The following is a 23084-nucleotide window of genomic DNA, read 5'->3' on the forward strand; positions in this document are numbered from 1 at the left end:
GTACTGGATAGTAGGTGGGGTACTGAGTTGGTACTGGATAGTAGGTGGGGTACTGAGTTGGTACTGGGTAGTAGGTGGGGTACTGAGTTGGTACTGGGTACTGAGTTGGTACTGGGTAGTAGGTGGGGTACTGAGTTGGTACTGGGTAGTAGGTGGGGTACTGAGTTGGTACTGGGTACTGAGTTGGTACTGGGTAGTAGGTGGGGTACTGAGTTGGTACTGGGTAGTAGGTGGGGTACTGAGTTGGTACTGGGTACTGAGTTGGTACTGGGTAGTAGGTGGGGTACTGAGTTGGTACTGGGTAGTAGGTGGGGTACTGAGTTGGTACTGGGTACTGAGTTGGTACTAGGTAGTAGGTGGGGTACTGGGTACTGAGTTGGTACTGGGTAGTTGGTACTGGGTAGTTGGTGGGGTACTAGGTAGTTGGTACTGGGTAGTTGGTACTGGGTAGTTGGTACTAGGTAGTTGGTACTGGATAGTAGGTGGGGTACTGGGTAGTTGGTACTAGGTAGTTGGTACTGGGTAGTTGGTACTGGATAGTAGGTGGGGTACTGGGTAGTTGGTACTAGGTAGTTGGTACTGGGTAGTTGGTACTGGGTAGTTGGTACTAGGTAGTTGGTACTGGATAGTAAGTGGGGTACTGGGTAGTTGGTACTAGGTAGTTGGTACTGGGTAGTTGGTACTGGGTACTGGGTACTAGGTAGTTGGTACTGGGTAGTTGGTACTAGGTAGTTGGTACTGGGTAGTTGGTACTGGGTAGTTGGTACTGGGTAGTAGGTGGGGTACTGGGTAGTTGGTACTGGGTAGTTGGTACTGGGTAGTAGGTGGGGTACTGGGTAGTTGGTATTGGGTAGTTGGTACTGGGTAGTAGGTGGGGTACTGGGTAGTTGGTGGAGTACTGGGTAGTTGGTGGGGTACTGGGTAGTTGGCACTGGGTAGTTGGCACTGGGTAGTTGGTACTGGGTAGTTGGTGGAGTACTGGGTAGTTGGTAGGGGGATAGGGGGTGGGGTACTGGGTAGTTGGTACTGGGAAGTTGGTACTGGGTAGTTGGTACTGGGTACTGGGTGGAGGGTAGAAGGAGGCTGGAGTTGGATTGGTTAGTCGGCTTCATTCTTTGACGCCTCATCAAAGTTTTCTACGAGATCTGTGGAGAGGAGAGACGGGAGTTGATTCAAGACTGAGTCTCATATGAAGCAAAAACACAGAATATGTAATTCAATATGCTATGAGAAACTAGCCTGGCCGTGGCCAGAACACCAGGGAGGGAGACCAACGAACTGCACCTCCACGTGATCATTCACATCACAGTAAAAGGTCAAAGGTCACACGATGCTGTCATTGAACAACGACGTGTGAAACAATACCTGGAACGTCATCGTCCTCCTCCTCAATATCTCCTGGTTTGCTGATTGACATCGATTTGTCGTCAAGTACTGCAGTTGGAGAAGAACAGGGTAAAAATATACATTTTATAGGGGACAGTGTGTGTGTCTATATAGGGGACAGTGTGTGTCTATATAGGGGACAGTGTGTGTGTCTGTATAGGGGACAGTGTGTGTGTCTATATAGGGGACAGTGTGTGTGTCTGTATAGGGGACAGTGTGTGTGTCTGTATAGGGGACAGTGTGAGTGTCTGTATAGGGGACAGTGTGTGTCTATATAGGGGACAGTGTGAGTGTCTGTATAGGGGACAGTGTGAGTGTCTGTATAGGGGACAGTGTGTGTCTATATAGGGGACAGTGTGAGTGTCTATATAGGGGACAGTGTGAGTGTCTGTATAGGGGACAGTGTGAGTGTCTATACAGGGGACAGTGTGTGTGTCTATATAGGGGACAGTGTGTGTGTCTGTATAGGGGACAGTGTGTGTGTCTATATAGGGGACAGTGTGTGTGTCTATATAGGGGACAGTGTGTGTGTCTATACAGGGGACAGTGTGTGTGTCTATATAGGGGACAGTGTGTGTGTCTGTATAGGGGACAGTGTGTGTGTCTATATAGGGGACAGTGTGTGTGTCTATATAGGGGACAGTGTGTCTATACAGGGAACAGTGTGTGGCTATATAGGGGACAGTGTGTGTCTATATAGGGGACAGTGTGTGTCTATACAGGGGACAGTGTGTGTGTCTATACAGGGAACAGTGTGTGTCTATACAGGGGACAGTGTGTGTGTCTATATAGGGGACAGTGTGTGTGTCTATATAGGGGACAGTGTGTGTGTCTATACAGGGGACAGTGTGTGTGTCTATATAGGGGACAGTGTGTGTGTGTATAGGGGACAGTGTGTGTGTCTATACAGGGGACAGTGTGTGTGTCTATATAGGGGACAGTGTGTGTGTCTATATAGGGGACAGTGTGTGTGTCTATACAGGGGACAGTGTGTGTGTCTATACAGGGGACAGTGTGTGTGTCTATATAGGGGACAGTGTGTGTCTATACAGGGGACAGTGTGTGTGTCTGTATAGGGGACAGTGTGTGTGTCTATATAGGGGACAGTGTGTGTGTCTATACAGGGGACAGTGTGTGTGTCTATACAGGGGACAGTGTGTGTGTCTATATAGGGGACAGTGTGTGTCTATACAGGGGACAGTGTGTGTGTCTGTATAGGGGACAGTGTGTGTGTCTATATAGGGGACAGTGTGTGTGTCTATATAGGGGACAGTGTGTGTCTATACAGGGGACAGTGTGTGTGTCTGTATAGGGGACAGTGTGTGTGTCTATATAGGGGACAGTGTGTGTGTCTATATAGGGGACAGTGTGTGTCTGTATAGGGGACAGTGTGTGTGTCTATATAGGGGACAGTGTGTGTGTGTCTATATAGGGGACAGTGTGTGTCTATACAGGGGACAGTGTGTGTGTCTGTATAGGGGACAGTGTGTGTGTCTATATAGGGGACAGTGTGTGTGTCTATATAGGGGACAGTGTGTGTCTATACAGGGGACAGTGTCTGTGTCTGTATAGGGGACAGTGTGTGTGTCTATACAGGGGACAGTGTGTGTGTCTATACAGGGGACAGTGTGTGTCTATACAGGGGACAGTGTGTGTCTGTATAGGGGACAGTGTGTGTCTGTATAGGGGACAGTGTGAGTGTCTATACAGGGGACAGTGTGTGTGTCTATATAGGGGACAGTGTGTGTGTCTGTATAGGGGACAGTGTGTGTCTGTATAGGGGACAGTGTGTGTGTCTATACAGGGGACAGTGTGTGTGTCTATATAGGGGACAGTGTGTGTGTCTGTATAGGGGACAGTGTGTGTCTATACAGGGGACAGTGTGTGTGTCTATACAGGGGACAGTGTGTGTGTCTATACAGGGGACAGTGTGTGTGTCTATACAGGGGACAGTGTGTGTCTATACAGGGGACAGTGTGTGTCTGTATAGGGGACAGTGTGTGTCTGTATAGGGGACAGTGTGTGTGTCTATATAGGGGACAGTGTGTGTCTATATAGGGGACAGAGTGTGTCTATATAGGGGACAGTGTGTGTGTCTGTACAGGGGACAGTGTGTGTGTCTGTATAGGGGACAGTGTGTGTGTCTGTATAGGGGACAGTGTGAGTGTCTATATAGGGGACAGTGTGTGTGTCTATATAGGGGACAGTGTGTGTCTGTATAGGGGACAGTGTGTGTGTCTATATAGGGGACAGTGTGTGTGTCTATATAGGGGACAGTGTGTGTCTATACAGGGGACAGTGTGTGTGTCTGTATAGGGGACAGTGTGTGTGTCTATATAGGGGACAGTGTGTGTGTCTGTACAGGGGACAGTGTGTGTCTATATAGGGGACAGTGTGTGTGTCTATACAGGGGACAGTGTGTGTCTATATAGGGGACAGTGTGTGTCTATATACGGGACAGTGTGTGTCTATATAGGGGACAGAGTGTGTCTATACAGGGGACAGTGTGTGTCTATATAGGGGACAGTGTGTGTCTATATAGGGGACAGTGTGTGTCTATATAGGGGACAGTGTGTGGCTATATAGGGGACAGAGTGTGTCTATATAGGGGACAGAGTGTGTCTATACAGGGGACAGTGTGTGGCTATATAGGGGACAGTGTGTGTCTATATAGGGGACAGTGTGTGTCTATATAGGGGACAGAGTGTGTCTATACAGGGGACAGTGTGTGTCTATACAGGGGACAGTGTGTGTCTATATAGGGGACAGTGTGTGTCTATATAGGGGACAGTGTGTGTCTATATAGGGGACAGTGTGTGTGTCTATACAGGGGACAGTGTGTGTGTCTATACAGGGGACAGTGTGTGTCTATATAGGGGACAGTGTGTGTCTATATAGGGGACAGAGTGTGTCTATATAGGGGACAGTGTGTGTGTCTATATAGGGGACAGTGTGTGTGTCTATATAGGGGAGAGTGTGTGTGTCTATACAGGGGACAGTGTGTGTGTCTATATAGGGGACAGTGTGTGTCTATATAGGGGACAGTGTGTGGCTATATAGGGGACAGTGTGTGTGTGTATAGGGGACAGTGTGTGTGTCTATATAGGGGACAGTGTGTGTGTCTATATAGGGGACAGTGTGAGTGTCTATATAGGGGACAGTGTGTGTGTCTATATAGGGGACAGTGTGTGTCTGTATAGGGGACAGTGTGTGTGTCTATATAGGGGACAGTGTGTGTGTCTATATAGGGGACAGTGTGTGTCTATACAGGGGACAGTGTGTGTGTCTGTATAGGGGACAGTGTGTGTGTCTATATAGGGGACAGTGTGTGTGTCTGTACAGGGGACAGTGTGTGTCTATATAGGGGACAGTGTGTGTGTCTATACAGGGGACAGTGTGTGTCTATATAGGGGACAGTGTGTGTCTATATAGGGGACAGTGTGTGTCTATATAGGGGACAGAGTGTCTATACAGGGGACAGTGTGTGTCTATATAGGGGACAGTGTGTGTCTATATAGGGGACAGTGTGTGTCTATATAGGGGACAGTGTGTGGCTATATAGGGGACAGAGTGTGTCTATATAGGGGACAGAGTGTGTCTATACAGGGGACAGTGTGTGGCTATATAGGGGACAGTGTGTGTCTATATAGGGGACAGTGTGTGTCTATATAGGGGACAGAGTGTGTCTATACAGGGGACAGTGTGTGTCTATACAGGGGACAGTGTGTGTCTATATAGGGGACAGTGTATGTCTATATAGGGGACAGTGTGTGTCTATATAGGGGACAGTGTGTGTGTCTATACAGGGGACAGTGTGTGTGTCTATACAGGGGACAGTGTGTGTCTATATAGGGGACAGTGTGTGTCTATATAGGGGACAGAGTGTGTCTATATAGGGGACAGTGTGTGTGTCTATATAGGGGACAGTGTGTGTGTCTATATAGGGGACAGTGTGTGTGTCTATACAGGGGACAGTGTGTGTGTCTATATAGGGGACAGTGTGTGTCTATATAGGGGACAGTGTGTGGCTATATAGGGGACAGTGTGTGTGTGTATAGGGGACAGTGTGTGTGTCTATATAGGGGACAGTGTGTGTGTCTATATAGGGGACAGTGTGAGTGTCTATATAGGGGACAGTGTGTGTGTCTATATAGGGGACAGTGTGTGTCTGTATAGGGGACAGTGTGTGTGTCTATATAGGGGACAGTGTGTGTGTCTATATAGGGGACAGTGTGAGTGTCTATATAGGGGACAGAGTGTGTCTGTACAGGGGACAGTGTGTGTCTATATAGGGGACAGTGTGTGTGTCTATACAGGGGACAGTGTGTGTCTATATAGGGGACAGTGTGTGTCTATATAGGGGACAGTGTATGTCTATATAGGGGACAGAGTGTGTCTATACAGGGGACAGTGTGTGTCTATATAGGGGACAGTGTGTGTCTATATAGGGGACAGTGTGTGTCTATATAGGGGACAGTGTGTGGCTATATAGGGGACAGAGTGTGTCTATATTTCGGGGACAGAGTGTGTCTATACAGGGGACAGTGTGTGGCTATATAGGGGACAGTGTGTGTCTATATAGGGGACAGTGTGTGTCTATATAGGGGACAGAGTGTGTCTATACAGGGGACAGTGTGTGTCTATACAGGGGACAGTGTGTGTCTATATAGGGGACAGTGTGTGTCTATATAGGGGACAGTGTGTGTCTATATAGGGGACAGTGTGTGTGTCTATACAGGGGACAGTGTGTGTCTATATAGGGGACAGTGTGTGGCTATATAGGGGACAGTGTGTGTGTGTGTGTGTGTGTGTGTGTGTGTGTGTGTGTGTGTGTGTGTGTGTGTGTGTCTATCAGAGTGTCCATGTCCCACCCACCATGGCGTGGGAACTGCTCAGCCAGTTTGCGGAGGCTGGTGAAGCTGTCTGCCCCCAGCTGGCTGAGGATGCCTGGCAGCATCTCTGTCAGCTGTTTGTTCTCTGCATGGCCTGTGATGGCAAACGTGTTGGCAGACAGAGAGGCCTGCACCTTGGGGTTGTTGAAGTGGATCACCGTGCTATCGTCCTTTATCATGTTCACCTGGGAGAGGGGGGGGGGGGGGGGGGGGGGTCATTTAGACGAGGGTTGGACACCAGTTATCAATAGGTCTCCTCTGGTTCTGAAAGTGGACATCACTGGTCCATCCGTCCGTCCGTCCGTCCGTCCATCCGTCCATCCATTCATCCATCCATCCATCCATTCATCCATCCATCCATCCATCCATCCGTCCATTCATCCATCCATACATACATACATACATACATACATACATACAGGATATATTCAGACTTGTTGACTTTTTCCACATTTTGTTACGTCACAGCCTCATTCTAAGATGGATTAAATTGTTTTTCTCCACACAATACCCCATACTGACAAAGCAAAAACAGGTTTTTAGAAAAAACAGTGTGTACGTCTGTATTTGTTGGTACCCTTCCCCAGATCTGTGCCTCGACACAATCCTGTCTCGGAGCTCTACGGACAATTCCTTCCACCTCATGGCTTCGTTTTTGCTCTGACATGCACAGTCAACTGTGGAACCTTATATAGACAGGTGTGTGCCTTTCCAAATCATGTCCAATCATTTGAATTGACCACAGGTGGACTCCAATCAAGTTGTAGAAACATCTCAAGGATGATCAATGGAAACAGGATGCACCTGAGCTCAATTATGAGTCAGGTAGTAAATGGTCTGAATACTTAAATAAGGTATCAGTTATTAATTTTGAATACTTTTGCAAAAATGTCTAGAAACCTGTTTTCACTTTGTCATTATGGGGTATTGTGTGGAGATTAAGGATTTTTTATTTAATACATTTTAGAATAAGACTAACGTGACAAAAAGTGTAAAAAGTGAAGGGCTCTGAATGCTCTGTACATATTCAGTGCCCTCCATAGTTACTTGGACAGAGAAGCATTTTCTCCTTTTGACTCTACTCCAAAAGATTTAATTTCAAATAAAACAATGACTATGGAGGTTAAAGTGGAGACTGTCGGATTTAATTTGAGGGTATTTACATCCATATTGGGTGAACCGTTTAGAAATTACAATATTTTTTCTGTACATCAGTTCCCCATTTTACGGGACCAAAAGCATTGGGACGAATTCACTTATGTGTATTAAAGTAGTCAAAAGTTCAGTATTTGTGTGTCTAACTTTCTCACTCATCATTATTCAAGATTATATATAATCATCCACATTAAGTGTTTATTGACTACAAATTGATACAATACACTATTTACCATTAATTTCTATTTGTCACAAAATAATCTGAAATACAACCAAAACAGAACAGCAAATTTGTAGAGTCACAAGCTTAATGTAATCATTGTGTGCTAGGAATATGGGACCAAATACTGCACTTACTACTTTAATATACATCCCAATACCTTTTGGTCCCCTAAACTGGAGGGAACAGGTACAAAAAGTGCTGTAATTTTCTAAACGGTTCACTCGAATATGGATGAAAATACCCTCAAATTAAATCCGACAGTCTGCACTTTAACCTCCAGTCATTGTTTGATTTGAAATTAAATCTTTTGGAGTGTAGAGTCAAAAGAAGAAGAAGAAAATCCATAATTGTCCCAGAATGCACCGTAAATTAGTTTTGTCGGAACTGTTGAATTAAAGAATAGGAGCAGAAAAAAACCCATTAGGAGAGAACTGCCAGCTGTGTTTCCACACGGGGAAGTGGACTGGCAATATAAGAACACTGATAACATAAATAACACTTTGGAGAAAAGTGTGATGAAGTGATCGATTGGCATACCTCCTCAATACCAGAGATGTTGTTCACTGCCAGTTTCTTCAAGGAACTCTGGAGTTTTTTGTCGTCGGCTGTTGCCGTTCTGTGAACCACCTTCTTCTTCCTACGAGCTGTTCCCTGAGGACGACAAACAGGTAAAGGTCAACATGTCCTTCTTCCTACGAGATGTTCCCTGAGGACGACAAACAGGTAAAGGTCAACATGTCCTTCTTCCTACGAGATGTTCCCTGAGGACGACAAACAGGTAAAGGTCAACATGTCCTTCTTCCTACGAGCTGTTCCCTGAGGACGACAAACAGGTAAAGGTCAACATGTCCTTCTTCCTACGAGCTGTTCCCTGAGGACGACAAACAGGTAAAGGTCAACATGTCCTTCTTCCTACGAGATGTTCCCTGAGGACGACAAACAGGTAAAGGTCAACATGTCCTTCTTCCTACGAGCTGTTCCCTGAGGACGACAAACAGGTAAAGGTCAACATGTCCTTCTTCCTACGAGATGTTCCCTGAGGACGACAAACAGGTAAAGGTCAACATGTCCTTCTTCCTACGAGCTGTTCCCTGAGGACGACAAACAGGTAAAGGTCAACATGTCCTTCTTCCTACGAGCTGTTCCCTGAGGACAACAAACAGGTAAAGGTCAACATGTCCTTCTTCCTACGAGCTGTTCCCTGAGGACAACAAACAGGTAAAGGTCAACATGTCCTTCTTCCTACGAGCTGTTCCCTGAGGACAACAAACAGGTAAAGGTCAACATGTCCTTCTTCCTACGAGCTGTTCCCTGAGGACAACAAACAGGTAAAGGTCAACATGTCCTTCTTCCTACGAGCTGTTCCCTGAGGACGACAAACAGGTAAAGGTCAACATGTCCTTCTTCCGACGAGCTGTTCCCTGAGGACGACAAACAAGTTATAAGGTGTGATGTCACTTGTACCAAGTACAGTGAAATGCCTTTCTTGCAAGCGACAAAACACAACAATGCAGTAATCAATATCAACGTAGCACTAAAAATAACAAGGTAGAACAAAAACACGAGAAATAAGAATAACATGAGAAAGTAAGTAAGCTGTATACAGGGTCAGTACCATATTAACAATGTGCAGGGATACTGGAGTGATGGAGGTAGATATGTATAGGGTTAAGGTGACTATATACAGGGTCAGTACCATATTAACAATGTGCAGGGATACTGGAGTGATGGAGGTAGATATGTATAGGGTTAAGGGGACAGGGATACTGGAGTGATGGAGGTAGATATGTATAGGGTTAAGGGGACAGGGATACTGGAGTGATGGAGGTAGATATGTATAGGGGTAAGGTGACTATATACAGGGTCAGTACCATATTAACAATGTGCAGGGATACTGGAGTGATGGAGGTAGATATGTATAGGGTTAAGGGGACAGGGATACTGGAGTGACGGAGGTAGATATGTATAGGGGTAAGGTGACTATATACAGGGTCAGTACCATATTAACAATGTACAGGGATACTGGACAGTGAGTGTGTATAGAGACAGTGAGTGTGTATAGAGACAGTGATAAAATAACAAAAGGGTTAACTCAGTCCATGTAGCCATTCTGTTAGCTATTTAGCAGTCTTACAGCTTGGGGCTAGAAGCTGTTCAGGAGCCTGTTGGTGTCAGACTTGATGCTCCGGTACCGCCTGCCGTACAGAAGCAGAGCGCACAGTCTTACGGCTTGGGGCTAGAAGCTGTTCAGGAGCCTGTTGGTGTCAGACTTGATGCTCCGGTACCGCCTGCTGTACAGAAGCAGAGCGCACAGTCTTACGGCTTGGGGCTAGAAGCTGTTCGACTTGATGCTCCGGTACCGCCTGCCGTGCAGAAGCAGAGCGGACAGTCTATGGCTTGGGTGGCGGTCTTGTTCGTTACTGGTCTTGTTGGCTAGTGATTCTGCGTTTCGTTGCTGGTCTTGTTGGCTAGTGATTCTGCTGTTCGTTACTGGTCTTGTTGGCTAGTGATTCTGCTGTTCGTTACTGGTCTTGTTGGCTAGTGATTCTGCTGTTCGTTACTGGTCTTGTTGGTGATGAAAAGTCAATGTGGACAGGTATTCTAACATCCTCATGGTGTCATCAGAATTCAATCAGGAGGACCGCACATCATTCCATTCTCAACTAGCACGTTCTGTTAAACTCAATTACCATAATCTACATGTGACTTCTATCATTCTGAGCACCGTGGGTGGACGCCGTAATCAGGTTACGCACCCAACACATACGGATTCGGCAAATTTCTCAAATGTTCAGTAAATTAAAATGCTGACCTGCGGCCACAGAAACCCTGCCCAGGGTCCTAATTTTGGCTTGGAGGGGGATAATGGTGTTGAACGCTGAGCTGTAGTCAATGAACAGCATTCTTACAGGTGGGTGAGGGGCAGTGTGGAGTGCAATAGAGATCGCATCGTCTACGGATCTGTTGGGGCTGTTGGAGTGGGTCAAGGGATGTCTGGGATGATGGAGTTGAAGTGTGTCATAGCCTGCCTTCCAAAGCACTTCCTGATTACAGATGTGAGTACCACAGCGTGGTTTTCATTGTGGCATGAAGCTTTTCGAGTTCATGGCGGACAAGAACAACAAGTGAAGACAACAGCTTGTGGTCACATTATTCCAGTGGGACCGGGTACAAACAAGAGAAACACTGCAGAGCAGCCATGAATGGAGAATGGATACAACCATAGAATACCTTTGGATACAACACACACAGTGAACACAGATAGAATCTTCTGCACATTGGTTAGACTCAGAGCCCAGGGAAATGTATACGAGTCTTCAATCAAAACATTTCTCAACTCATTTTGAACCATCTCAGGTCAGTATAATGGGAGTTAGAAGCCTAACTTACAACTGTCATAAACTTAAGCAATTCTGAAGAATTTTGAATTCAGGCTGTATCACAACAGGCCGTGATTGGGAGTCGGCGCACAATTGGCCCCAGTGTCGTCCGGGTTTGGCCGGTGTTGGCTGTCATTGTAAATAAGAATTTGTTCTTAACTGACTTGCCTAGTTAAATAAAGGTCCCAATTGAAATAATAACCGGTTAGTGATATCCTGAGTGTCAACAGCGCCATCTATCTGTGGAGGGGAGACAGCACAGGAGGATGCCCCTACTAAACAGTAGGAGACAAAACCCTGGGCCCCATAGTCCAGCCACACAGGCCCCAGGCTGAATGGGCCAAAGCATCTGTCCATAATAGGAATGCTGAACTCAGGGAAACAGGACTGGCAGCTGCCTTATCACATCTAACTCCCTTCAACCAGGCAGTTAGGCAGCAGTTGGTTTGGTAACCTTCAACCCAACCCATTACATTGACCTATATACTAGGCAGTGTCAAAGGAAGGCCCAGAAAATTGTCAAAGACTCCAGTCCCCCAAGTCAGACTGTTCTCTCTGCTACTGCACGGCAAACGGTACCGGAGCACCAAGTCTAGGACCAAAAGGTTCCTTAACAGCTTCTGCCCTCAAGCCATCAGACTGCTGAACAATTAGTAAAATGGCCACCTGGACTATTTACATTGACCCCTTTTGTTTTTACACTGCTGCTACTCGCTGTTTATTATCTATGCATAGTCACTTTACCTTGGCTAACCTGTACCCCCGCACATTAACTCGGTACTGGTACCCCCTGTATATAGCCTTGTTATTGTTATGTAATTATCTTGTTACTTTTTTTTTTTTACTTCAGTTTATTTACTAAATATTTTCTTAACTCTATTTCTTGAACTGCATTTTTGGTTAAGGGCTTGTAAGTACGCATTTCACAGTAAGGTCTACACCCGCACATGTGACATACAATTTGATTTGATTACCAAATATGGAAAAGTGAACTCATGGCTGTGTCATAATGAAATGTAAATCCAAATGTAGAGATAGTAGTTAGTTACCTTTCCACCTATCCGGACCTGGGCCTGAAGTTTGGCGAGTTTCTCTTGGTTCATGGCTTTATCTGATCAAGGGAGGGACAGACAATATTTCCATGAATTAATTTACAACGAAAACGTATGCACACTCACTACTGAATGAATGTAATCTGTTTCAATCACTGAATCTATTCTCTTACTACAGGTGTATCCTTAACCACTGTGTAAGTTTTGAATTGACCTAAGTTACAAATGAAGGAAGCTGTTGAGTAAACTGACAGTTGAGCTGGCTATATATCCATCGAGCTATTTAGTTCAAGTTAGCTAGATAACATTGTTAGTAACAAGCAAGCTAGCTAGTAATTACCGCTAGCTCGATAAACCCCTAGTTAAAACATTAACACTCAGCCATAAAATATGTAGCTACCTATCTAGCTGTCATTTAGTAAGTTAACCAATTTATTTTTTATTTCATTAATTTCTAAAAGTAACAAAAGGTTGAGATTATTGGCGATGTGTCTAGCTAACTATTTAGATAAAGGTTAACGTTACTGCATAAACCATAGCTAAGCTAACTAGCTAGGTAACCTAGCCAGCAAGCCAGACATGTCAACAACACAATGTGATGCTCAAAGCAAACCGACAGAAACGTTTCTTATTTCAGGGCTGTTATCTTTGTTTTACAGTCCATAGTCCCAGTTGAATGATTTACCCGTGTAAAGACAGCGTAGGTAGCCTGTTGTATTGATCCGTCACACCGTACAGCACCTCTATCCAGACAGGTCCACAGCACAACTGGGACAGCAGCAGGAACCACGCGATTGGTGAATGGCGACGATGGACAATTGGACAAATGTATTTTCTCACCGCAAGGTGACAATATTTCTTGGTTTGTGATTTTCAGCAAAAGGGTAATTGCTGTTCATGTTGAATACCTGAAGAAAATTCCTGTGGTTAGTGCCCGGCGTCTGACCCGCTGGTTGAATGGAGAAAAATAAAAACGTCTTTCAGTCTTATTTTTTTTATAAAGAGCAAATACCTACGCATGTGAAGCTTGGTTACTCTCACCGCGGTAAGAGTTTTTGTCCCCAAACCATTGCAGTGTTAGAATTCTAAAGCATTTGGCCATGTTTCAAGTGTCTGCAGACGGACAGAGTATATTGAAGAACGGTGTTGCAAAAATCGCTGAAGTTGGAGACTTATATTTCCCTCACTAACTTATGATCAGCTATCTGAGCAGCTTACTGATCGCTGCAGCTGTACACAGCCCATCTGTAAATAGCCCATCCAACTACATACCTCATCCCCATATTGTTTTTATTTACTTTTTTTGCTCTTTTGGACATCACATTTATCTTCTGCACATCTATCACTTCAGTGTTAATTTGGTAAATTGTAATTACTTCGCTACTATGGCCTATTTATTGCCTTACCTCCTTACTCCATTTGCACACACTGTGTATAGATTTTTCTATTGTGTTATTGACCGTACTTTTGTTTGTTCCATGTGTAACTGGGTTGTTTTATTTGTCGCACTGCTTTGCTTTATCTTGGCCAGGTCGCAGTTGTAAATGAGAACTTGTTCTCAACTGGCCTACCTGGTTAAATAAAGGTGAAATATAAATAAATAAATAAAACAAAGTGCTGTACAGAAACCCAGCCTAAAACCCCAAACAGCAAGCAATGCAGGTGTAGAAGCACAGTGGCTAGGAAAAACTCCCTAGAAAGGCCAAAACCTAGGAAGAAACCTAGAGAGGAACCAGGCTATGAGGGGTGGCCAGTCCTCTTCTGGCTGTGCCAGGTGAAGACTATATCAGAACATGGCCAAGATGTTCAAATGTTCATAGACGACCAGCAGGGTCAGATAATAATAATCACAGTGGTTGTAGAGGGTGCAACAGGACAGCACCTCAGGAGTAAAATCATAGTTCACACATCATGTAGCATAGCCCACAGGCCTATATGTTTTGATAAAGTTTGTATCACAACCAAAGTGGCCAAATTCATATATATAGTCTGTATTCTAGTCCAGTCCATCCTATTCAACTATTGCTGTACATATACTATTCTATCATATTCTTCACATATACTACATATTCTATCCACGTACTGTCCATAATGTCTATACATACCATCACATATATATGTTTACACACACACACACAGCGGACTCCGACATTAATCGTCCAAATATTTCTATATTTTTTAATTCCTGTCTTTTACTTTTAGATGTGTGTGTATTGTTAGATATTACTGCACTGTTGGAGCTAGGAACACAAGCCTTTAGTTAGATACTACTGCACTGTTGGAGCTAGGAACACAAGCCTTTAGTTAGATACTACTACACTGTTGGAGCTAGAAGGACAAGCATTTAGTTAGATACTACTGCACTGTTGGAGCTAGGAACACAAGTATTTAGTTAGATACTACTGTACTGTTGGAGCTAGGAACACAAGCATTTAGTTAGATACTACTGCACTGTTGGAGCTAGGAACACAAGTATTTAGTTAGATACTACTGTACTGTTGGAGCTAGGAACACAAGCATTTAGTTAGATACTACTGCACTGTTGGAGCTAGGAACACAAGGATTTAGTTAGATACTACTGCACTGTTGGAGCTAGGAACACAAGCATTTAGTTAGATACTACTGCACTGTTGGAGCTAGGAACACACGCATTTAGTTAGATACTACTGCACTGTTGGAGCTAGGAACACAAGCATTTAGTTAGATACTACTGCACTGTTGGAGCTAGGAACACAAGCATTTAGTTAGATACTACTGCACTGTTGGAGCTAGGAACACAAGCATTTAGTTAGATACTACTGCACTGTTGGAGCTAGGAACACAAGCATTTAGTTAGATACTACTGCACTGTTGGAGCTAGGAACACAAGCATTTAGTTAGATACTACTGCACTGTTGGAGCTAGGAACACAAGCATTTAGTTAGATACTACTGCACTGTTGGAGCTAGAAGGACAAGCATTTAGTTAGATACTACTGCACTGTTGGAGCTAGAAGGACAAGCATTTAGTTAGATACTACTGCACTGTTGGAGCTAGGAACACAAGCATTTAGTTAGATACTACTGCACTTTTGGAGCTAGGAACACAAGTATTTAGTTAGATACTACTGTACTGTTGGAGCTAGGAACACAAGCATTTAGTTAGATACTACTGCACTGTTGGAGCTAGGAACACAAGTATTTAGTTAGACACTACTGTACTGTTGGAGCTAGGAACACAAGCATTTAGTTAGATACTACTGCACTGTTGGAGCTAGGAACACAAGGATTTAGTTAGATACTACTGCACTGTTGGAGCTAGGAACACAAGCATTTAGTTAGATACTACTGCACTGTTGGAGCTAGGAACACAAGCATTTAGTTAGATACTACTGCACTGTTGGAGCTAGGAACACAAGCATTTAGTTAGACACTACTGTACTGTTGGAGCTAGGAACACAAGCATTTAGTTAGATACTACTGCACTGTTGGAGCTAGGAACACAAGGATTTAGTTAGATACTACTGCACTGTTGGAGCTAGGAACACAAGCATTTAGTTAGATACTACTGCACTGTTGGAGCTAGGAACACAAGCATTTAGTTAGATACTACTGCACTGTTGGAGCTAGGAACACAAGCATTTAGTTAGATACTACTGCACTGTTGGAGCTAGGAACACAAGCATTTAGTTAGATACTACTGCACTGTTGGAGCTAGGAACACAAACATTTAGTTAGATATTACTGCACTGTTGGAGCTAGGAACACAAGCATTTCGCTACACGCGCAATAACATCTGCTAAACACGTGTATGCGACCAATAACATGTGATTTGATTTGAAATAACTCCAATACGTAACCTATAGACCTTCGTACAAAAAGACCGTTCAATGCACGGCTGAGATCGATCGTATAGTGTAGACTAGTCCTAGGCTTTACCAGATACGTTTCTTCTTTCTTTGCATGGCCGTTTTATTAACACGTTCCATGCAATTCTACTACACTTTATATGACTGGAGACATGATAGCAGAATCTTTTTGAATAACACAAATTACAGGGTAGCCTTTGTAAGCGATGTGAAATGGCTAGCTGGTTAGCGGTGGTGCGCACTAATAGCGTTTCAATCGGTGACGTCACTCGCTCTGAGTGACGTCACCCCTAGCCTTATGGCCTCGCTGACTATGCTTGCATATTAAAGACGTACAACTACTGTGATTATTATTATTTGACCATGCTGGTCATTAATGAACATTTGAACATCTTGGCCATATTGTTATAATCTCCACCCGGCACAGCCAGAAGAGGACTGGCCACCCCTCATAGCCTGGTTCCTCTCTAGGTTTCTTCCTAGGTTTTGGCCTTTCTAGGGAGTTTTTCCCAGCCACCGTGCTTCGACACCTGCATTGCTTGATGTGTGGGGTTTTAGGCTGGGTTTCAGTACAGCACTTTGAGATATCAGCTGATGGTCCCGTGTGGCTCAGTTGGTAGAGCATGGCGCTTGCAACGCCAGGGTTGTGGGTTCATTCCCCACGGGGGGACCAGGATGAATATGTATGAACTTTCCAATTTGTAAGTCGCTCTGGATAAGAGCGTCTGCTAAATGACTTAAATGTAAGAAGGGCTTTATAAATACATTTGATTTGACTTACATGTAACCTCCATTCGCTATTCCAGTGCAGACTATGGATTATGTTTTTTTGCAGGCCCTTCTAAATAAAAAAATATTTCCACTCATAGGCTATATGTTTATACAACTGATAAAAATGAAGCATAGTCTGATGGTTGAGAATATTATCATGTGCTTGACAAACTGTATGAAGAGTGTGCAGAACACGGAACACTCAGTCAGAACACGGAACACTCAGTCGGAACAATCAGTCAGAATATGGAACACTCAGTCAGAACAATCAGTCAGAATATGGAACACTCAGTCAGAACAATCAGTCAGAATATGGAACACTCAGTCAGAACAATCAGTCAGAACACGGAACAATCAGTCAGAATATGGAACACTCAGTCGGAACAATCAGTCAGAATATGGAACACTCAGTCAGAACAATCAGTCAGAATATGGAACACTCAGTCGGAACAATCAGTCAGAATATGGAACACTCAGTCAGAACAATCAGTCAGAATATGGAACACTCAGTCGGAACAATTCAATTCAATTCAATTCAATTCAAGGGGCTTTATTGGCATGGGAAACATGTGTTAACATTGCCAAAGCAAGTGAGGTAGGTAATATACAAAAGTCAAATAAACAATAAAAATGAACAGTAAACATTACACATACAGAAGTTTCAAAACAATAAAGACATTACAAATGTCATATTATATATATGCAGTGTTGTAACAATGTACAAATGGTTAAAGCACACAAGTTAAAATAAATAAACATAAATATGGGTTGTATTTACAGTGGTGTTTGTTCTTCACTGGTTGCCCTTTTCTTGTGGCAACAGGTCACAAATCTTGCTGCTGTGATGGCACACTGTGGAATTTCACCCAGTAGATATGGGAGTTTATCAAAATTGGATTTGTTTTCGAATTCTTTGTGGATCTGTGTAATCTGAGGGAAATATGTCTCTCTAATATGGTCATACATTGGGCAGGAGGTTAGGAAGTGCAGCTCAGTTTCCACCTCATTTTGTGGGCAGTGTGCACATAGCCTGTCTTCTCTTGAGAGCCATGTCTGCCTACGGCGGCCTTTCTCAATAGCAAGGCTATGCTCACTGAGTCTGTACATAGTCAAAGCTTTCCTTAAGTTTGGGTCAGTCACAGTGGTCAGGTATTCTGCCACTGTGTACTCTCTGTTTAGGGCCAAATAGCATTCTAGTTTGCTCTGTTTTTTTGTTAATTCTTTCCAATGTGTCAAGTAATTATCTTTTTGTTTTCTCATGATTTGGTTGGGTCTAATTGTGCTGTTGTCCTGGGGCTCTGTGGGGTGTGTTTGTGTTTGTGAACAGAGCCCTAGGACCAGCTTGCTTAGGGGACTCTTCTCCAGGTTCATCTCTCTGTAGGTGATGGCTTTGTTATGGAAGGTTTGGGAATCGCTTCCTTTTAGGTGGTTGTAGAATTTAACGGCTCTTTTCTGGATTTTGATAATTAGTGGGTATCGGCCTAATTCTGCTCTGCATGCATTATTTGGTGTTCTACGTTGTACACGGAGGATATTTTTGCAGAATTCTGCATGCAGAGTCTCAATTTGGTGTTTGTCCCATTTTGTGAAATCTTGGTTGGTGAGCGGACCCCAGACCTCACAACCATAAAGGGCAATGGGCTCTATGACTGATTCAAGTATTTTTAGCCAGATCCTAATTGGTATGTTGAAATTTATGTTCCTTTTGATGGCATAGAAGGCCCTTCTTGCCTTGTCTCTCAGATCGTTCACAGCTTTGTGGAAGTTACCTGTGGTGCTGATGTTTAGGCCGAGGTATGTATAGTTTTTTGTGTGCTCTAGGGCAACGGTGTCTAGATGGAATTTGTGGTCCTGGTGACTGGACCTTTTTTGAACAATCAGTCAGAATATGGAACACTCAGTCAGAACAATCAGTCAGAATATGGAACACTCAGTCGGAACAATCAGTCAGAATATGGAACACTCAGTCAGAACAATCAGTCAGAATATGGAACACTCAGTCAGAACAATCAGTCAGAATATGGAACACTCAGTCGGAACAATCAGCAGGGCAGAGCTCGTGCCCTCCGTGCATACGTAAAATGTATGCACGGATGACTGAAAGTCTCTGGATAATAGTGTCTGTTGCATGGAATATACAGTATATATATATATACACCTTCATTCCTTTGTAGTGAATAATGAAACAACACTCAGCTAGGAACCAGTATTTTTATTTGAATCTAACAAACATAACAGTGATTGATCCCTTTATGTATTGTCAGAAAACACTATGAAGCTGCAGTGTTCAATAGAAAACAACTCAATACAAATACTACACTAAGAATTACTATTCAAATTCAGTGTGTTGATTTCAATTCAATCTACAGTAGTTTCTTTCAACAGTGTAAGACATTTTTAAATTGCGATTGACCACAACAGTGACACCTCGATAGCCTTTCAAGATGGCTGCCGAATTCCAAAAGAGAATTCCAAATTCCAAAAGAGAATTCCAAATTCCAAAAGAGAATTCTGAATTCCAAAAGAGAATTTCGCTTGTTGGCGGAGCCAGGTCTTGAGATGGTATAAAACATTTTCCAGCTTAAAATATCAAGTCAACAATTTTCTATTTGAACAAATAAAAAATAAAGTAGAAGTATTTATCTATTACGGTTCAATTACATACTAAGCAGCCTGTAGAACAAACATTATACGAAAAGTGAATGTTAGTTCTCTCTCCGTAGCTAGAATAAAAACCCATCAAAGTCCTCTGTAGGCTCTAGAAGACTTGGAGTTCCACAATGTTCCTCACAGATTCAGACATGTGTTTCTGATAAGGAACTGCTGGTTTTAAATCAATCAGGTACTAATTGTCCCTCACGTGTATCCCAAATGGAACACCAATCCCTATATAGCGCACTATAATGGGGAATAAGGTGCTATATCAGTCACTATATCAGTCATTATATCAGTCACTATATCAGTCACTACTATATCAGTCATTATATCAGTCACTATATCAGTCACTACTATATCAGTCACTAGATCAGTCACTATATCAGTCACTACTATATCAGTCATTATATCAGTCACTACTATATCAGTCACTATATCAGTCACTACTATATCAGTCACTATATCAGACATTATATCAGCCATTATATCAGTCACTATATCAGTCACTACTATATCAGTCACTACTATATCAGTCATTATATCAGTCACTATATCAGTCACTACTATATCAGTCATTATATCAGTCACTACTATATCAGTCAATAGATCAGTCACTACTATATCAGTCACTATATCAGTCACTATATCAGACATTATATCAGCCATTATATCAGTCACTATATCAGTCACTACTATATCAGTCACTACTATATCAGTCATTATATCAGTCACTACTATATCAGTCACTACTATATCAGTCATTATATCAGTCACTATATCAGTCACTACTATATCAGTCACTACTATATCAGTCATTATATCATTCACTATAACAGTCATTATATCAGCCATTATATCAGTCACTATATGAGTCACTACTATATCAGTCACTATATCAGTCACTATATCAGTCATTATATCAGCCATTATATCAGTCACTATATCAGTCACTACTATATCAGTCACTATATCAGTCATTATATCAGCCATTATATCAGTCACTATATCAGTCACTATATCAGTCACTACTATATCAGTCACTAGATCAGTCACTATATCAGTCACTACTATATCAGTCATTATATCAGTCACTACTATATCAGTCACTATATCAGTCACTATATCAGACATTATATCAGCCATTATATCAGTCACTATATCGTCACTACTATATCAGTCACTATATCAGACATTATATCAGCCATTATATCAGTCACTATATCGTCACTACTATATCAGTCACTATATCAGTCATTATATCAGCCATTATATCAGTCACTATATCAGTCACTACTATATCAGTCACTATATCAGTCATTATATCAGTCACTATATCAGACATTATATCACATTATATCAGTCACTATCAGTCCCTATATCAGTCACTATCAGTCACTATGTCAGTCACAGGCATAGTCTTATGGTCCAAAGCCCAGGCTTGTTTTTAACACATAATATCCTCAATGCTGTGTAGAATAACAGCATTATCGATGGAGTAGAGGGGGTGGGGGGGTATTTAACAGCATTATCAATGGAGTAGAGGGGGTGGGGGGTCTTTAACAGCATTATCGATGGAGTAGAGGGGGTGGGGGGGTATTTAACAGCATTATCGATGGAGTAGAGGGGGTGGGGGGTCTTTAACAGCATTAGTGATGGAGTAGAGGAGGGTGGGGGGGGTCTTTAACAGCATTATCGATGGAGTAGAGGGGGTGGGGGGTCTTTAACAGCATTATCGATGGAGTAGAGGGGGTGGAGGGGTCTTTAACAGCATTAGTGATGGAGTAGAGGAGGGTGGGGGGGTCTTTAACAGCATTATCGATGGAGTAGAGGAGGGTGGGGGGGTCTTTAACAGCATTATCGATGGAGTAGTGGGGTGGGGGGTCTTTAAAAGCATTATCAATGGAGTAGAGGAGGGTGAGGTGGGGGGTCTTTAAAAGCATTATCAATGGAGTAGAGGAGGGTGAGGTGGGGGGTCTTTAAAAGCATTATCGATGGAGTAGCGGGGGTGGGGGGTCTTTAAAAGCATTAGTGATGGAGTAGCGGGGGTGGGGAGGTCTTTAACATCATTAGTGATGGAGTAGAGGAGGGTGGGGGGGTCTTTAACATCATTAGTGATGGAGTAGAGGGGGGTCTTCAACAGCATTACTGATGGAGTAGAGGGGGTGGGGGGGCTTTAACAGTATTGCTATTTAATACATCACTATAACTACATCGTTGCTGTTCAGATTCCACAGCAACATTTTTAAGAACTATTCTAAAAAGCCATTAAAGCCCTGATATACAGTCATTAAAGCCCTGATATACAGTCCTTAAAGCCCTGATATACAGTCCTTAAAGCCCTGATATACAGTCCTTAAAGCCCTGATATACAGTCATTAAAGCCCTGATATACAGTCATTAAAGCCCTGATATACAGTCCTTAAAGCCCTGATATACAGTCATTAAAGCCCTGATATACAGTCATTAAAGCCCTGATATACAGTCATTAAAGCCCTGATATACAGTCCTTAAAGCCCTGATATACAGTCATTAAAGCCCTGATATACAGTAGTCTACTGTATGTGATCCTCAATGTCAGTTCACCAGTCATTAAAGACAAGTGCTATAGCGGTGATTCAGACATCAGAAACCTTTTGTAACCTGTGGAAAAAGGGCATAAAATGTATATCCCAAATAGCACCCTAATCCCTATATAGTGCACTACGTTTGGCCAGGGCCCTATGGGTAGTGCACTATAAAGGGAATATGGGGGGTGCCATTTGGGACACAAGCAGAAAACTAGGTTGAGTGGGACATGACTGAAGTGATTCTGTCTTTTTAGGGTGCAACACTGTTAACCCTACAAAACAGAGCCATTAAAAAAATTTAACTAAATCCACTCTACCCTCTTTCTCTACTGGCTGGTGTTTGTCCAGATGGCTGGATGAAGATGTGGAGATGTGGAACTCAGGGGGATTGGTAGCCTGGTCCCAGATCTGTTTGTGAGGTCTTGCCAACTGTAAACAGATCTGGGACCAGGCTAGGGAATCAGGGGAAAGTTAAAACGTTAAAAGTGTCCCTGTTTGGCGTCTCCGATAGCGCCCCAGACGTCGAACACAAACTCGTCAGGAAAAGCGAAGTCTCCGAGGGCCTCGTCCAGGGCCATGGCAAACTCATCAGGGTTCTTCTTGTCCCGACCCACCTCTACCATGGTCGCCGCTAGAGAGTGGGGGGGGAACGGAGAGAGAAGAGGAGGCAGGGAGAGGGGGGGGGGAGAGAGGAGAGATGGGGGCAGGGGAGAGGGGAGAGGAGAGGGGGGGAAGAGGGGAGATGAGGGGGGAGAGAGAGAGGAGAGAGAGGGGAGAGGAGAGGGGAGAGGGGGGAGAGGAGAGGGTGGAGAGAGAGGGGAGAGGAGAGAGGGGGGAGAGAGAGGGGGGCGGGAGAGAGGGGGGAGGGGAGAGGAGAGAGGGGGGGAGAGAGAGGGGAGGGGGGGAGAGGAGAGGGGGGAGAGAGAGGAGAGAGAGAGAGAGGAGAGGAGAGGGGAGAGGAGGGGAGGAGAGAGGAGAGGGGAGATGGGGGAGAGAGAAGAGGGGGGAGAGAGAGGGTTAGTTAAACTCATCAGGGTTCTTCTTGTTCCGATTCACCTCCACCATGGTTGCGGCTAGAGACTGGGGGAGAGGGTTAGTTAGCTCGGGGACCTTTCACAAATTTGTACAACTCTCTCAGTGGTTGAAATGTTGCGTG

General features: G+C 43.7%; 2 protein-coding genes across 2 annotated transcripts in view; both read right to left on the minus strand.

Annotated features, from left to right (window-relative positions):
- Positions 1-1098: 1098 nt before the first annotated feature.
- LOC129814524 (transcription factor BTF3 homolog 4-like) lies at positions 1099-13153 on the minus strand. Its single transcript, XM_055867710.1, has 6 exons — positions 12774-13153; positions 12086-12147; positions 8194-8307; positions 6262-6463; positions 1366-1434; positions 1099-1145 (listed from the first exon to the last, which is right to left on the minus strand). Exons 2-6 carry the CDS (start codon positions 12137-12139, stop codon positions 1099-1101), a joined length of 486 nt encoding a protein of 161 aa, XP_055723685.1. The 5' UTR covers positions 12140-12147; positions 12774-13153.
- A 9254-nt stretch (positions 13154-22407) lies between these two features.
- gipc2 (GIPC PDZ domain containing family, member 2) overlaps positions 22408-23084 on the minus strand; it is a 42767-nt gene continuing 42090 nt past the window's right edge. The window contains exon 6 of the mRNA XM_055866013.1: positions 22408-22559. Coding sequence (XP_055721988.1) covers positions 22408-22559 — 152 coding nt within the window. The remainder of the gene's footprint in view (positions 22560-23084) is intronic.

The sequence above is a fragment of the Salvelinus fontinalis genome, chromosome 17 (genome assembly GCF_029448725.1).
Source record: "Salvelinus fontinalis isolate EN_2023a chromosome 17, ASM2944872v1, whole genome shotgun sequence".
Lineage (NCBI taxonomy): Eukaryota > Metazoa > Chordata > Actinopteri > Salmoniformes > Salmonidae > Salvelinus > Salvelinus fontinalis.